This window comes from Coturnix japonica, chromosome 25, assembly GCF_054131305.1.
Source record: "Coturnix japonica strain WE chromosome 25, WE-NBRP24, whole genome shotgun sequence".
Lineage (NCBI taxonomy): Eukaryota > Metazoa > Chordata > Aves > Galliformes > Phasianidae > Coturnix > Coturnix japonica.
In genome coordinates, this window is record NC_140687.1 from 6862103 (window position 1) to 6879653 (window position 17551).

Below are 17551 nucleotides of genomic sequence, written 5' to 3' on the forward strand. Positions count from 1 at the left end.
GGACAGCAGTGCTGTACGTCTGCCTGCAGCTCTTGGAGGGAGCAGGAGGGGAGCCAGGAGTGCTGCTCCAGCAACATCCTGGTGCTGCTGCCACCAGGGTTACTGCTGTGCTGCTGTTATGAGCTCCATGGAAGAGATGAGCTCCAGCACTGCCTCCTCACACTTATTTGGTTCTGAAGCCTTCAGTTGCTATTGGCCGTGGCACATTCCATGCAGTGTGAATCTCTCTAACAGACATAACTGTATCAGTGGAATTGTGGGGGCTGGGAGGGAGGACACAGTGCTGCTGAGAGCAGGGCCAGGCAGCCCAGCATGCTCAGCACCACAGCCAGGTGAGGCTGGCAGTTCAGTTACAGGTGTGTGTGCAGCTGGTCACCACTCAGCCTCCCCCATTGCAGCTCCCCGTGTCCCACAGTTCCCCCATCCCCGTTCTCCCGCTGTCCCATTGTCACCCTGCCACACCACTGCTGTGTGCACTAAACCTTTATTGCCCCCCGAAGAGGTCCTCATTGTACACCACCTGCGCCCGCTTGTCGCGGTGTGAGCCCTTGGCACTGTTCTTTACGACTGTTGGGGCACAGGATGGGGGCAGGGACTCAGCACTGCTGGCACCCCCACACCGTCCCTGTGCCCCCCCAGTGCCCCCCAGCTCACCCAGGGATCCCCACAGCCTGGTCAGCTGATTCCATCTTCTTGTAGGTGACAAAGGCACAGCTGTGTGGGGGTGAGGTCAGCACAGCTTCCACCCCATTCAGCACCACCCCACAACAGATGCACCCATACATCACTGACTCACCCACAGCTTTGCCCACGCCCCCTGCCCCTCTGCCCATCCTCCTCTCGCCTCCCCCGCTCCTCAGGCTCCGGCTCCTGCTCCCAGTCCAAGCGGCTGTCGCGCTCTCCCCTCTCAGGGGGGTCCCCACGTCCCCCACCAGCTTCAGGGTCACGCAGGTGCTTGCTGGTGCAGACGAAGCTGGTTTGAAAAAATTGCGGGGGCGGAGGGGGGGTGAGCAAAATAAACACAGAGTGAGGGCACAAATATGGGGGAGAGAACAAAATAAAGGGATAGGAACCACAAATAATGAGGTGGGGGCAATAAAGAACTGGGGGGGGGGGGGGATGGCACTCACCTCTCATCGGGGTACCATCCCGTTCTCTGCCATCCACGATGTTGTGGGAAGCTGTGGAGGAACTGCTGGAATGTATTCTCTCTAAGACAGGGGAGCAGGTATCTCCTAAATGCATATCCGAGCTGGTAAAATGGGCTCATATGAATGGACACCTTCAGGAGGTGGCACTGATGTTCACTGTAGCCGAATGTTGAGAAATAGTCGACCATATGTGGGACTTTGTTATCTCCAAAAATAAGGAATACAAAATAAATACAATGAAGAATATGCAAGCCGAGCGGCAGATTGCTGCTGCTGTGGTACAAGCTCTATCCGGACCTAGTGCTCAGTCAAGGTCAGAACTTGACTCCCTGTTACCAGGAGTTTCTTACTCCGTTTGCTCATCAGCCTCACAAGTCAGGGCTGCCGCAGAAGCCCCGAATAATCCCCCGTCCTCGACCTCTTCAACGTCTCTGGCAGATCCGGTTTTGGCTGGTGAGGAAGGTGCGGTGGGGGGGGGCTGAGGGGTGTGCAGAGCAGCAAGAAGCTCCTGAGAGTGAAAGCGACTCGGATAATGGTGGGAATGAGAAAGCGTTGGAGGAACATAATAAAACATTAACTGAGGAGCTGCAGGACTTAGAACTGCGTACGAAGGAGGCATCAGTCTCTTCGAGCGTTTCACCGATGTCTTTACAGCCCCTGTCTATGCGATTCCCCCCCACACGTAGCGATCCTCCACCTTTGCGTTGGTCTGGAGTCATTAGAGGCATGATATTGGAGGGACCGTGTCAAGCTGTGTTTCAGCTCGCTTGCCCGCTGATAGACGATCAGCAGGGAGCTGCTCGGTGGGAAGTGCATCATTGGAAATTGTTACAGCAGGCTGGTAAGACTGTGACTGACTATGGGAAACGATCTGAAGCTTCTTAGCAAATCATTCAATGGATTTTCACTGAGGATACTCATATGACACTAGACACTTCTAGTGGGACGTGGGGTTAAAGGGAAAAGAGGGGGTCACGCACTGTGGCATGGTCATGGTCAAGGACATGGACTGGGTAGCCTTCAACTCTTTTCCCTTCTCTGTCCAGAGAAGGAAAAAGCAAAGCAAACCCCAAGCAAACTCCATGCACTTGATAAGGGAAGTGCTTCACCAAGGCAGCTACAACAGCATCTTCTTACTTCTAGCCCAGGATGTACTTCTGGAGCTGGCACACTGCCTCTGCTCTGATGTGGGCTCTGGGCCTTTGCCACACTGCGCTCCACCTTCGCGTGTTTTTTGGCAGGCCACAGCTCTGCTTTTTGCTCCTCTTCCTCCACTCCCTTGCGCTTTCTTGCAGCCACCGTCCTGCAGAAGGAGTGGTTGTCAACTGCAGGGGAAGGTCGTCCCCCTGTCCTGGGACCTGCTGTTCCAGGAAGCCCTCCAGCCTGGAGAGCAGCTTTCACATAGATCTTGCCATTTGGCTCAGCACCTCTCCCTGTTAGAACCAAGAAAGGGGAAGCTGCAAGATTTAATGAGTCCAGCACTACCTTCAGTCTGCAAACTGGCACAGAATCACAGAATTAGAGGTGTTGGAAGGGACATCCAGAGATCATCGAGACCAACCCCCCTCATCAAGACCAAAGGCCCAACTGGGCCACGATACGGAGAAATCTCATCTCCAGTGTTGACTGCAATGGATCTTAGGCTCTTGGGTGAACTGTGGGCTTGATTTTCCAATCCTGGACAGGAAAGGTCACTGTCAACCCCTCCAACTGCAAGACCTCAAGCAACATGCAATGACAACAGTCGCAAGAAAGGACAGACAGCAAGCCTGACTAGAAAGACAGGACCCAGAACCCAGATGCCTGCTGTGTGTCTATAGCTCTCTTCACAGCTGGGCCACACTCCACACCAGTGTCCTGCTTTCCTGCAAGGCCATGCTTCACTACAAGCCTGTTTGCTTCAGCTTCTAGCAGAAAGGAAACAAGAAAGACGTGAAGAGCATCTCTTGGGAGGAAGATCTGAGCACAGCCAAACACAAACTTCTGCTCCTCAAGCGTACTTTCTTCCATTCATTCCCATGGTGGGAATCCAGACTCCCTGCAAGTGAAAGAAAAATGAGGCGTGGAAGGGTTATGGGCTGGCTGGAGGAAGAGCTGGAGTTGATCCAGCGTAGGGACAGAGCTTAGGAGTCCTCTCCCAATGTTCAGAGACACAAGCCAGGGCACAGGAAAGGGCACAGGGCACAGGACTCAGAGAGTTTGGGGACTGAGACTTAGGAGAGAGTGAAGAAAGCTGAGGCAAGGGAAGCACTGCTCAGCTGGGGAAGAAGGCTGAGATGGAAAGCAGAAAGCAACGATGAGGGCTTGAGCAAGAAGCCACAAAGGACAGCAGAACCACCTGCAACGCTTCCTTGGAGGTGGCACCAAAGTCAACGGTCAGTATGGTCCGGATTGCAGGCACGGCCGTGTTTCCCTTTTGTGGACAATGGAGAGGAAGGAAGGAAGCTGGAAGGGAAGGGCTTGTGCTGCATTAGAAGAGGGCTTCACCTGTGCAGGACTTGATGTATGGCAAGAGCTGGAGACGCTGCATTCCTTCAGGGTGCTTCAGCTCGATCCCTGTTTCAACGTATTGATTATTAGCTGACCTTATAGCATGTCTTTAGTCATTGTTAGTATCTTACCTACTTAATTTTGTGTTGAAATGTATTTTAGTTGCATTTTGCATCTCTTCATTTCAAATAAAAGCCAACCAAACTTTTTAAAACTGGTGCTGTCTCTTTCAGTAGCTGCTCAAAATGTGCCTGGCTTGGGCTGGCCATCGTAGGGCAATGAAGCGGTCGGCTTCAGGTCCCTCCATGGAAATGCAGCTGCTTTTCCCCCGTTTCCCTGTTGGTGTTCTGCACCTGTGGCCTTTCAGCCCAACTGGAACTGCTAGCAACAGACTGTGAGCATCCCCTTGCTCTGCGAGGGCTGAGAGGAAAGCAAGGGAGAGGAAGCAGGGCGGGAGGAAGAAGGGTGTCCCTGCACTCAGCCTCTTGAGCTTGTCTGTCTTCCCGGCTGGCTCTTTCAGCCTTCTGATGCACCGTGTGTTGCTGTTTGCCCCAGGAAGCCCAGCTGCACGCGTGGAGGAGGACAGGGCAGCTGGAGGGCTGCAGGTGAACGCGCCTCAGGCACAGAGCTGAGCCGTGAGCCGGGAGGGTCCTGAGCCGCACGGCGCTGCTTCAGCTCCAATGGCTTCAAGCACGCGATGGGCAGCGCTGCGTGTTTAGTGCCAGGGTGCTGCGAGGGCACGTTGCTGAGCCAGAGCCCAAAGAGGAGAGGCTGGATGCCAGGAGTGTCTGGTGGCCATTTTCAATTGGCGCCTTGGCGTCTTCCTTCTTCCACCAGCCTGCACAGTGGACTCGGTACAATGAGCTACAAGGCACTGCCTCCTGCTGCCTGCATGGCAGCAAGCAGCACTGCCGGAGGTGAAAGAGAGGATTGTTGGGCTGTGTGCAGCAAAGGACCTGGATGTGAAGGAGGGAAGCCAAAGATTGATGAGTGGTCATTGCATCTCAGCTGTGGGTCTGGGCTCAGCCCGTGCAGCAGCATCTCGGGGCTGGGGCCGAGCCCGGTGCCCGGGGCTGTGCTGCCTGCAGGAGGCTGCGGGGCTGTGGGGCTGGGGCAGCCGCTGTGGGTGCAGCACATGGGCATGGGGGAGGGCCGGCAGCAGGGAGGGCGTTGGGTCCGAGCACAAATCGTGTTGGTCACAGCACAGGGGCTGCAGGGGATGCCAGGAGCGCAGAGCAGGGAGGGCTGGGCTGTGTGCAGGACATGGCATGAAATCTTCCCTCGGCAGCTGCTGAGCTTTTCCCCCAAGGCTTCAGACTCAGATGATGAGGCTCTGCAGTAAAGCCAGCCGGGCCATCCTGATCCTGCAGGGTTAGGAAAGGGCACAACAGAGCAGTCAGTGAGGAGCACAAGGCAGTGAAGCGCAGCACGAGCCATTGATTGCCTGCACTGATGATGTTCTGCAGCCACCTCCATTGAGATCTGTGTCCTGAGTGCGGATGGAAAGTGAAGGGAAAGGAGGAGCGGGGGATGGAGGGGCAGGAAGTGCTTGGTGCTGGCGGGAGCAGTTCCAGGCCATGGCGGCATGGTGGCGCCGGGAAGGTGATCGGAGCTGAAGGAAGGTGTGTAACATGTCCTTGCTCTGGCTGTCAGTGAGCAGGACGAGTCGGGGCTGCAGTTCTGTGCTGGTGTTTGTTGCTGGGACCGGCTGCCTGAGCAGAATGGGGGCAGCGAGAGGGAGGTTGGACAAGCGGCAGCATCAGGAGCACGGCCCGGTTCTGCTGTGCTGATGGTGCTGTACGGCTGTGGGTCCCCACTGAGGGTCGGTGAGGCAGCGTGGCCCCGTGTGTGTTCCAGCACGGTGTGCGGATGTGGGATGTAATGAGAGTGAGTGGATGCAAATGGAGTCAGAGGTGTTACAAGGAGAGGCTCAGGATTGGAGCATGGAGAGCAGAGCTGGTGTGTCCCACGCCAGTGCCAGCAGTGCCAGCAGTGCGGCCGCCATGTTAGAACCCCGGCCATGTCACCTTGGTCACCTTGGTCACCGTTGCCCCACGCAACGCACTCGCCTCTGAGAGCTCTGGACGTTGACAGCCATGCCAGAAGCCAAGAGAGCAAGGCTGGAGGATTCCCATGATTTAGGTGGGAAGATGGAGCCGGGGACCGCAGGGTCAAAGAGGAGGAGGAGGGGGCCCGCCATGACCATCAGGTGGCAGACAGGCAAGCGAGCCCGTTCCCATCGTGCCTGGACCAGCTGCATGACCACCTCCGTGGAGCCCATGGAGGTGGATCCACCTCCAGATGAGCCCATGGAGGTGGATCCGCCCGTGGCACAGCTGGCCTGGCACCACACCACCGTGCCAGGCCCCACATCCTTACCATCTCAGCTCCGCCATCACTGGTCCAGGCGCTGGGCTCCTTACCGCCTGCACGGCCCCCGCCCCCGGCATTAGCCGGGTGGCTTCATTTAACATCAGCTCCTCCTTTGAGACCTCTGCGGGCCCCCGGTTCCGTCCTAACCCTATTTCTATTGTGGATTTTAGTGTTAAGTTTAGTTGTAGTTTTAGGAGTAGGTTATTGTTTGCGTTTTTTAGTTAGGAGTAGGTTATTGTTCACGTTTTAGTGTTAGTAGATGATTGTTCCTGTTTTAGAGCTAGTTGTAGGTTACTGTTCATGTTTTAGTGTTAGGTGTAGGTTTCTGTTCCTGTTTTAGAGTTAGACATAGGTTACTGTTCGTACTTAGAGTTAGGTGGGGTCCTACCAGCAGATGGCAGCAAACAGCGCTCACTCGGTAAGCACACGTCTGCTTTCTCACCCAATGACATGAGTGCTGCTTCATGAGTGCAGAGGTCTGTGACATCTCAGAGGGATGGGATTTGCATCTTGTGACTTCTCTGTTGCAGATTGTCGAGGAGCAGAGCGTGAGTGGCTGTGAAATGCAATTGGGCTTCATGGAAACAGTCCGGAGCTGTGTCTGGAGCTTCCTGCGTGGCCGTTGTAAGGTAGGTGTGCCTTACTGTAAGCGTGTGCTGAAGCAGTGTTGGTTAAGCACAGCTCACTCCTCTGTCTTCAACAGATCAGCTTTCTGCACTCTTTATTTCTGTGGCTGGCGTTGTAGAGCACAGCAGCAGCAAGGCCACGAACACGTCTACAACCAGGTACGTGAACATGGGTAACTTTAATGGCTAGAATAACGTTCCTGTTAGTATCAAGGCAGTGGTCACGCGTGTGTGCTGGAGCTCATGGATAGGTTTATTCTTGCCTGTTAAGCTTTTCCCTTATTGACACCCACCCATCCTCTCTTGTTTCTCTTCCCTTTCGGTTGTTTGAAAGCTCCCTGACTGTTTCCCAATTGATTCTTGCAGGACTCGGAGGGTTTTGAGTCTCAGACTTGGGAGACAGTGAAGAAACCCAAGGCAAGTGCTGCTCAGCTGAGCAAGAAAGCCAAGAAGGAAAGCAAAAAGAAACGATAAGGGCTTGAGCAGGAAGGCACAAAGGACAGCAGAATCGCCTGGATTGCGTCCTCACAGGTGCACCAAAGGACACACACTGTGTGGTACGGTTTTCAGGCCTGGCCATGCTTTCCCTTTCATGGACTCCAGAGGGGAACTAAGGAAGCTGTGTCTTTAATCATTACCAGTATCCCGCCTTTTTGGTTTCATATTGAAATGTATTTTGGATGCATTTGGCTTCTCTTTGTTGTAAATAAAAGCGAAACAAACATTTGATAAGTGGTGCTGCCTCTTTCAGTAGCTGCTCAATACAGTGCCTGGCTCGGGCTGGCAATTGCAGGGCCATGAAGTGGTCGGCTTCACGTCCCTCCCAGAATCACAGAATCACAGAATTGTAGGGGCTAGAAGGGACCTCTAGAGATCATCGAGTCCAACCCCTCTGCCAAAGCAGGCTCCATATACCACATCACACAGCTCGGCGTCCAGGCGGGTCTTGAATATCTCCAGAGAAGGAGACTCCACCACCTCCCTGGGCAGCCTGTTCCAGTGCTCCGTCACCCTCACTCCCCCCCACCTGCAAGTGCAGCAGTACTGAAGGCTGAGGGCTCTTTTCGTAGGCAGGCGGGCAAAGGCAACTGAAATGCAAGTTTGCTGTCCCTCTTTGTTCTCACATCAGTAGGCCCTGGATATCTTCCCAGCACCTCTCTTAATCAGCCTGGAAATGTTTGCTAGCAGGAAGTAACCCCATCACATTGCCTGAGACTAATGATGCCTTTTTCCCCACTCACTGCAGTCAGCCTCTGTGAGAGCAGTGGAGCAGCAGCTGTCTGTGCTATGGCTGTTGAACTGCATTTCTCACCACCTGAGATCCCTGAGCCCACGATATTGGAGAACATGCTGCGCTACGGACTCTTGTTTGGAGCCCTTTTCCAGCTCCTGTGTGTGCTGGCCATCATCCTGCCAGTTTCCAAGTCCCCAAAGGCAGTAAGTAGCGCTGTGTGAGATTGATAGGAATGCTCAGGCAGTCGGCTGGGAGGGAACCGTCTGTAGCTGTTGCCTATGGCAGTGTGCCCCGGCACTGCTGAGAGTGCCGCACTTGGTTCTGTCCTTCCTTCCGCACGCCAGCAGCCTTGAGCTGCCAGCTCATCCTATCCTGCAGCAGCTGATGCGCCCTATGAGCTGCCAGGCAGAGGGTCCACCCTCCCAGCACAGACCGCCTTGCTAGAGAGGACTTTAGGCTCTGGTTTGCATGGGATTTTTGGGAACTAGACAGAGGTGGAGTTTCTAATGTGTTTTGAGGTCAGGAAGGCGGTTTTCAGTGCTGGCCCCCAAAGCTGCTCGGTCAGGTGACTTTTTCTCCCAAAGCAGCTGTCAGCCAGTTGTAAGAAAGCTCCCTGACTGTTTCCCAATTGCTTCTTGCAGGACTCGGAGGGTTTTGAGTCTCAGACTTGGGAGACAGTGAAGAAACCCAAGGCAAGTGCTGCTCAGCTGAGCAAGAAAGCCAAGAAGGAAAGCAAAAAGAAACGATAAGGGCTTGAGCAGGAAGGCACAAAGGACAGCAGAATTGCCTGGATTGCATCCTCAGAGGTGCACCAAAGGACACACACTGCGTGGTCTGGTTTTCAGGCCTGGCCATGCTTTCCCTTTCGTGGACTGCGGAGCGGAACTAAGGAAGTTTTAGTCATTACCAGTATCCCTCCTATTTGATTTCATATTGAAATGTATTTTGGATGCATTTAGCTTCTCTTTGTTGCAAATAAAAGCGAAACAAACATTTGAATAGTGGTGCTGCCTCTTTCAATAGCTGCTCAAAACATGCCTGGCTCGGGCTGGTAATCGCAGGGTCATGAACTGGTTGGCTTCACATCCCTCCTGGAAATGGAGCTGCTTGTCCCATGTTTCCGTTTTGGTGTTCCCAACTGGTGGCCTTTCAGCCCATCTGGAACTGCTGGCGACGGACTGTGAGCATCCCCTGCTCTGTGAGGGCTGAGAGAAACAAAAGCAGCGTGGAAGGAAGAAAGGTGTCCCTGCGCCTTGAGTTTGTCTCAAGCCCTTTGGCTTTTTCTGGGTTCTGATGCACTGTCTGTTGCTGTTTGTACTGGGAAGCCCAGCTGCATGTTGGACTCGGAGGGTTTTGTGTTTACTGGCTGTTTCCAGTACTGGCTTCCACACTTGCTCTTTGAGGTTCTACAGCTGAAGCTTTAGGTGAAGTTTTCATGTGAGACAGGAGACTATGATGCCACCTTCCCTTTAGTTAAAATTGGACCTCAGTGATGTGGTCTACAGTGAGGCAGAGCCTGCAATTGCTGGTGCTGATTCTCCGTTACTCCTCTGTTCTCTTTGCAGCCATCACTACCCATCATTTCCCTCAATGAATTTAGTTGAGATACTGTATATCTTGTGCTTGTTCTTTGGGAATGATGACCGCTTTGTTTGATGTGGGGTTTCTGGCCCTCATTCCTCCAATTAATGCGATGGAACTGACAAACTTGTTTGTGTTCAGGTTGTTTGTATGCTCTATTTCTTATTTTCTCTGTATATGCACTGTCCCCATGATTCCCTGTGCATGTGATGAATTCACATGACAATAAACAAAAGAGACAATCTCCATTTCTTAGGAATGATGCTTAGGTTCAGGTACAGATGAGCTTCGTTTTAGAGGCTTCAGGCTTTGGAGACTACCTTGGTTCGAACAGCGGAAGGAAGCAGTGTTCACTTCTCAGCAGCACCAATCTACAACCTGAGTTGTTGCTCTGTTTCTGCAGAGCCTCGCAGCTCCCCGTGCACTGATTACAGCCTTTGGAAAGGCAGCCAACTCACTTTCCTTGGAAAGCCACACAGATGTGAACCGTAATAGCCCATTGACTTTAGAGATGATTGAACAGGACTCTTTGATTAAAGGATACTGTCAGATGCGTGTCTGCCCCTCTATTATCTGGTGCTCTGTGTTGGAAGCTTGAAGCTAGCACATCTTGCTCTGCCATTTTCTGTGTGTCCTTTTCCAGTTGGCAAGCTCTGACTGCTAGAACCCAAGATGCTAAAGCAATATTTAGACTCAAATGCATTTAATGAAAGGAGGCAATCTGTGTGTGTGCGCTTTCTCCAATGAGACTGGCACTGTTCCCTCGTGTCTTTACCAGATAACTAGACTTTATTTCCTGTAGAGAGTTTTATTTACAGCTGGTTAGCTGAGAAGGGTCGTAAACATGGTGCAGTTAAACAAACAGCCATACCACCTGCAAGAACAGCAAGAACAACAGGATGACCTGTGATGGTGAGAAACTGGCCATGATTTTGTGAACTCAGCAAGGGAGTTACTTTCAGGATGATAACAAGTTGTTAAGATACTTGGGGATGGTATGTAATTGGGAACCAATGATGAGCTCCGCTTTTGCAATATGTATGAGCTAATTATCCGTATTATGAATGTACACGCAGCCAAGGTGTCATGGTTTAATAATTTTGTAATTTTGCTATCAGTATTCCACATCATAACATCATATAAAGCATGAATAATTTTACTGAATCTGCAACTTACAGAAGAAGACTACATCTCCCAGAGAGCAACACGATAGGTCACGGGACCTGGACTCTATATTAACTCTGTTGCAGACTAGACTGAGGTCTTCCAAGTTCTGGCGTTCAGGGGAGTGCGTGGGAGCCTTCAGCCATTCGCCTAGATTCACAGTAGGCCTCTCGGTTACGGGACTCATTCTCTCTCCTATTTTGCTTGATTCGTTAGCTCAATTTTCAATTTTCAATTATTTTGTATTATATTGTGTTATCCGGTATTTTGATATAGTATTTAGTAAATAAGTGTGCCTCCTTAGATTGTTGCCGCTGTTTTCTTTTCCTAATTAACTTTTTCCTTTCGGCCTAGGGCCCCTCCGGGGCCCACGGCCCCCTGTCACGGACGCAGGTGGATTTTTCGTTCAAACCGTGACACAAGGAATAAACGAGAATAGCTGATCATATGTCAATGACAGGTGTGGTCGTTTGCTTTTCTCCCGCCGTTCTACAACAAATGGTGACCCTTGACGTGGCCTACCAGGAAGGATCGCAGCGGCGAAGGTGTTCGGATCCTTAAGCAGCGGGGATAGCATGAGCCAGGAAAAGAAGGTGCAGGTGCTCTAGGTGACCTTATAGAAGGACCTAGTCGATATGGGCCGCCAACGTCCTTAAGACTGCAACAGCACGCTGACAAATAGGTATGGGAAGGCAAGCGGTTTATTAAACATTTTCTTGCTTTTTTTAAAAAAAGCGTCAGGTATTTTCTTGCTTTTTGAAAAAAAGAGTCAGGTTAAGGGGACAGACTTGCAAAAGGAACTCCCCAAGTTATTAGCGTATGGGTATGCTAAAGGGTTATTTCAGAATCTGCATTTAGTGCATGATCTTGCTGAATGGCGTAAATTTGGAGATGCAATTTTTCAGGGAATGATAGATGGGGAGAAAATGGCTAAAAATTGTGGGAACTGTGCGTGTGGTTTATAATGATTGCTGCAATATCTGGCAGAAAAGGAAGCGGCAGAGCAAGCTAGTGCTGTGCAGGGGAGGAATAAGAATTATAATGAATGGTCAGATTGCCCGGTGCCCCCTGCTGTGTCCACCGTAAAGTTGCCGCCGGCCGCCGAGCCTGCGTTGCCGGTGGCTGCGGAGCCGAGTGCCCCGTCTCCGTCTCCCTGCACGTCCGTATCAGACGAGCCGCCTGCATCGACCATGGCGCTACAGCCGGCCCCCTCGACCCCCCTTTGCAATGAGCTGCTCCCTGGGGCACAGAGTGACCTGGCGGAGGCCGTCGCGCGGGAGCGGGGGGGGGCTTGGGCTGCGCTGGCGCGGGCTTGTTTAGAGGCGGGAGGCGGTGAGGGGTTGGAAGCGGTGTCACAGATGGTGCTGCCGGGGCGGTATTCGCCTGATCCTGCAGGCGGGACACAGGCTGCTATCAGTGCTTTAGACTGGAAGTTGTTGTCACTATTGCGGTCTACGGTCAGTCAGTTTGGAGTAAAAAGTGAGCCAGCGAGACAGATACTGGATTATATCTGGAGTACTCAGGTTTTGTTGCCATCTGATTGTCGGGCTATAGCTAGGTTGATTTTTTCGCAGCACCAACAACTGCTATTTAATGCTTATTGGGAAGAGATGTGCCAACAGAGCGTTGTGATAGTTAGGCAGCCCGGAGATCCGTTGTATAATGTCACCGTTGAAGAACTTTTAGGGGTGGGTCCTTTCATCCGGATGGAGGCCCAGGCTTTATTAGGACCAGTTAAATGTAGGGAGTCAATGTATCTGGCCAGGCAGGCTATGGATAAGATCAAGGCACCAGGTGGGCTGATGTCTTATATGGGAATCCAGCAGGGAAGAAATGAGGATTTTGGAGCGTTTCTAGATAAGGTAGCCGGAGCCATAGAGAAGGCTGGAGTACCAGAGTACATGAGGGAAATAATGCTAAAACATTGTGCACTTCAGAATTGTAATGCTACAGCTCGTGGCATTCTAAGTACTTTGAGGAGTAACTGGACAATAGAGGAGGCGTTACACAGATTATCGAGTGTTCCCACAGGGGCTCAGGCTTTCATAGTTGAGGCTATTAAAGAGCTAGGGGCAGGATTAAAGGCACGGACTGAGGCTTCTCAGAATCAAGTGTCAGCAGCTCTTGCACCCTTACAAGCATCTGCGGTAACCAGTGCAGGCCCAAGCACCTCTGTTAAATGTTTCCGGTGCGGCGTTAAGGGACATTTGCGACGGAATTGCCAAGCTGTCGGTGTGTGGTGCCAGAACTGCCGCTCGGACAACCACAACACCGTCACCTGCCGTCGCCGGTCAGATTGCATTCCTACAAGTCCAAAGGAACAGCTTGGGTGAGATGAAGGTGCCTTTCATACAGTTAAATGAAATCAAATCCCACAGTCTGAGACTCGGTTTCTCCATCTGCAAAATGCTATTGATATTTATGCTCTACGGTAAGACCTGTACAGCTATGTTGTACAACTATGAATTACTCTTGATAAACTTATTCAGTGTGCTTGAATGTGATACTTTGAAACCTGCAATAAACTCAGAACAAGAGGAAAAAAGAGAGAGGAAACATTATGGCTTTCAAGTAAAGTCAGAAAACAAGTTACAAACAAAAAAAAGTACCTGACCCTTCCTGCCTTGAAGGAAAATCAAGCCTCCAAGGAGTTTTACCTATCTCTACCTTTCTGCTGAGGGTTTTAAAGTTTCCAGAGCAGTTCTAAAAGCCTCATTAGAAATATCAATAATGATTTATCACCGAAGCAGTAGCATGAACAAGCCAGAGAGAGAACAAAACAGTCTCCACCAGAGCACTCAGACTGCAGAGAGCTTTCTGCATGCCTGAGCTTCAAGGGTCTGGATGCTCCCCAAAGATGGCCAAGTATGATTCACGTGGGGAGCAACATGGGAGGGCATGTCTCTCTCTCTCCGTGTGCCCATTTCCCATGTACTCAATTTCTATTTAAATACAGCATTGGACATTTCCCTGCCTCTCCCCACCACATTCTCTTGGGACAAGTGTGCCTTCCACACACTGCACACCTGAACTGTGCAAACCATAGCTGCTGGAACACAGCCAGACATGGTTGACAATGGAGCCAGGCACCATTTACATGACAGCTTTTCTACAGTGCAAACCAGGCCCATTGTTACCTATGCAAAAAAAAAAAAAACCCTAAATGGAAAGTTCCTGTCCCTTGACAGCCACCCCTTCAAGAGCAGAGAAGGGTCTAAACCAAACTCTCACCTCAACAACACCATGCCAAATGTCTGCGCAAAAAGCATCAGGCTCTCTCCACATTTGTCAGTGCCACCATAAAGCCAATGATGTAGGGCTGGGATGGAGGCAGCTCTTTTCTCCTCCAGAAAACACAAGAAAATGGGCTAACAAGTCCCAGGGGCTCACGGATTTAGTCAGTCTCCCTCTTTATCAATCATTTTGTAGCTCAGGCCCCTTTGGCCAACAGACACAGAGCTGCCCCTCTGTACTAATCCACAACACTGACAGAGCCGAGAAGGGCTTTAAAAGGCATTCAGCAGGCACCAATACTTGGACCACACACTTCCCAAGGTACTAACAGCAAATGCACCTGCTACACTTATCTGCTGGCAAACCTCATGAACGCGGACAAACCAACTGTATACTCCTTCTGGGTTTACCCTTAACCTAAGTAACTGAAGAACCACTGCATAGTCAGATGCACCTGTCCCCTGTCACCTCCATTCACAGACAAAAGCTGGTGTTATTTCATGCTGCATTAATTCCCTTCTGCAAGATAAACAAGCAGGTCCATGCCTGTCAACCAGTACCTCCACTTATTTTTTATCCTCCTACCAATTATTTCTGCACTGTGAGAGAAGTATGGGGAAATATTTCATGCCAGAAAGTTTTCAAAGGCAGCACTACTCACTAATGAGGTAGCTGACCTCAGCAGATCTAAGGGTTGTGGCTCTCATTTGCTCTATGATATTTCAATTCATTGAATGAAATTTCTATGTCCCTCATTCCACCCTCCTTTCTCTCCCCCCCCCTCCTCCAGCTACAGCAGCTCAAGTTACCACCTATCAGCCCAGCTGTACTACATGCAAGTCTAAAGCCTTTGCAAAAAAACAGCAAATATGCAAAGTCAGTGCCAGAAGTAGCATCTGCCACAGAGCAACCTTAATATCAGCACATTGGAGAAAACAATACAGGATCACAGCTGAGCCCACACATTGTAGCCACAGAATGTAGGCCACCCCAACCCACAGAATGATACAGCAGTAAAAGTCTCCAGTGTCATGTTCGTTTTTATATTTACTTGCTGGAGTAAAAGCCCATTTTAAACCCTTGAGGTAATATAACACATGTTGATACTATCATAACAGCACAACCACAAACAGAAACTATCTGTAAGCAAATGAAAATAAAACAATCACACAGGGGGTCTCTGAGCAGGAGGTCTGAATGGTACCTGATTCTGCTGCTTATTGAAGAGGGACCTCACCCATCATAGGGGTAACGGAACCAATACAAACACAGAATCACAGAATGTCAGGGATTGGAAGGGACCTCAAAAGATCATTTAGTCTAATTCCCCTGCAGGAGCAGGAACACCTGGACCAGGTCACACAGGAGTGTCTGGGCAGGGTTTGAATGTCTCCAGAGAAGGAGATCCCACAACCTCTCTGGGCAGCCTGTTCCAGTGTTCTGTTACCCTTACTGTGATGAAGTTTTTCTCCTGTGTTCCAGCTTGTACCCACTGCCCCTTGTGCTATCATTGGACGTCACCGAGAAGAGCCTGGCTCATCCTCCTGACACTCACCCTTAACATATTTATAAATACTAATGAGGTCACCCCTCAGTCTCTCCTTCCCTGTGCACAGGTGGCAAAGAAGGCCAATGGCATCCTGGCTTGTATCAGGAATGACGTGGTGAGCAGGACTAGGGAAGTCATCCTGCCCCTGTACTCGGCATTGGTGAGGCCTCATCCCAAGTACCATGTTCAGTTATGGGCACCTCAGCACAGGAAAGACATGGAGGTGCTGGTGCAGATCCAGAGAAGGGCAATGAGGCTCATGAAGGGCTTAGAAAATCAACCCTATGAGGAGAGACTGAGGGAGCTGGGGCTGTTTAGTCTGAGGAAAAGGAGGCTGAGGAGAGACCTTATCGCTCTCTTCCAGTATCTGAAGGGTGCTTACAGTGAGAGTGGGGCTGGTCTCTTCTCACTGGTGAGAAGTGACAGGACAAGGGGAAACGGCCTCAAGTTGCACCAAGGTAAGTTTAGGTTGGATGTTAGGAAACACTTGTTTACAGAAAAGGTAGTTAAGTACTGGAATAGGCTCCCCAGGGAGACGGTTGAGTTGCAGTCCCTGGATGTGTTTAAGAGCCATTTGGATGTGGTGCTCAGGGATATGAGTTAGCAGAGGGTTGTTAGAGTTAGGGTGCTGGTTAGGCTGTGGTTGGACTTGATGATCTTCAAGGTCTTTTTCAACCTGGGTGATTCTATGATTCTATGATTCTCCAACCTAAAGAGACCCAGCTCCCTCAGATCTGTAGTCCCCCAGGTTCTCCTTATGACCCTTCTTGTATATGGGAATTTCTTCACTAGCAGATTTAATCAGCAAGATCAGTGGAGATCGATTTCCACACACCCTAGATAACCCTTGGAAGGTAAGCAAAACTGCCTTACAGATGGGCAGGACTGGACTCTTGCCTGTCTGGGCCATTAGTGAGATGCAAACTCTCAAGGACACAAGAAATCTCACACTATCCTACCAAATGATGCATTGGTAAGGCACCAGAACAAGTAGTCGAGGGATGTGGAGTCACCATCCCCAGAGGTGTTCAAAAACTGTGAAAATGTGACACTGAGGGACATGGTTCAGTGAGCATGGTGGGGCTGGGATGGACTTTGTGATCTTAGAGGTCTTTTCCTATCTGTATGATTCTATAACTCTAAATCAACCTGACCAAAAATCATCTAAACTACTTAGAGCAGCACGATTAGGCATGTTTCCAAAAGCAGCCACATACCTGCCAAGGGACAGAAAATGACTAAATTAACAAAGGCCTTAGGTATGTAAATAAAATAAAATGACAAGGACACAAAGAAAAAACTATACAGCCAATCTCAAGCAAAATACAAGCAGTCCTGGTGTTGGCTATCGAGATCACTGTGCATCCACATAAGTGTAGCACAGGCCAACTTCCAGTTCTTAACCAGGCTCTTTTAGAGATCAAGCCACACTTAAATTAGCATCATCAAAAGGATCAGCCAATATACTAAGTACAAAACTGTAGGGTTATTCAGCCCACTCACCACCCCAAAAAACAAACCCCAAGTTCATTCTGTACCCCCACAGCATAAATTATTTTAGCACTGCACCCAGTTCAGAAAGGATATATTAAAATTCCCACTTTTTTTTTTTTTTTTTTACTTGAACAAACCATTTATCTTTTACGAAACTCGCTCGCAGAGAGAGTCTTGAGTTAGCAAACTCATTTTACCAGAAGACAATCATTTGCTTTAATTTTGCAGGGCTTTTGTCCCCAATAACACAGAGACAGGAGGAATGCTGCAAAGATGTTTTTCTAGAAGAGAGGAAAAGTCATTAATTTGTATGTCATTGCACGTTGTTAATATGAAAGTGTTTCTGGTACTGATAAAAATTTCCATTACTGGATCACCTTCTACATTGTTGCTACATAGATTCTACATTTAGTATTTTGACATTGCCAGTCACCAATGCACTTTGGGATTCTTAGGTACTCAGACCCTGCTGACAGCTTCAGTGTTAGAACAGTGGATTTCCACATGATGTGAGCCTGAAGAGCATCACAAGGGCTCTTGAACACAGCATACCAAGGCCTGAAATCATCACAGAACGGTGTGTGTTGAAAGGGACCTTTCTCCATCCAGATGAGGAAGAGAGCAGTCATCTGGGCTGAGGCCTGTCCAACCACAG

General features: G+C 50.2%; 1 protein-coding gene and 1 long non-coding RNA gene across 2 annotated transcripts; both read left to right on the forward strand.

Moving 5' to 3' along the window:
* Positions 1 to 5201: 5201 nt before the first annotated feature.
* LOC146756857 (uncharacterized) lies at positions 5202 to 6819 on the forward strand. Its single transcript, XR_014937185.1, has 3 exons — positions 5202 to 5263; positions 6545 to 6643; positions 6718 to 6819. It is a non-coding gene; the product is annotated as an uncharacterized LOC146756857 (long non-coding RNA).
* An 807-nt stretch (positions 6820 to 7626) lies between these two features.
* On the forward strand, positions 7627 to 8873 carry LOC146756858 (protein MANBAL-like). Its single transcript, XM_085523856.1, has 2 exons — positions 7627 to 8077; positions 8516 to 8873. Exons 1-2 carry the CDS (start codon positions 7859 to 7861, stop codon positions 8621 to 8623), a joined length of 327 nt encoding a protein of 108 aa, XP_085379982.1. The 5' UTR covers positions 7627 to 7858; the 3' UTR covers positions 8624 to 8873.
* The last annotated feature ends 8678 nt before the right edge of the window (positions 8874 to 17551 follow it).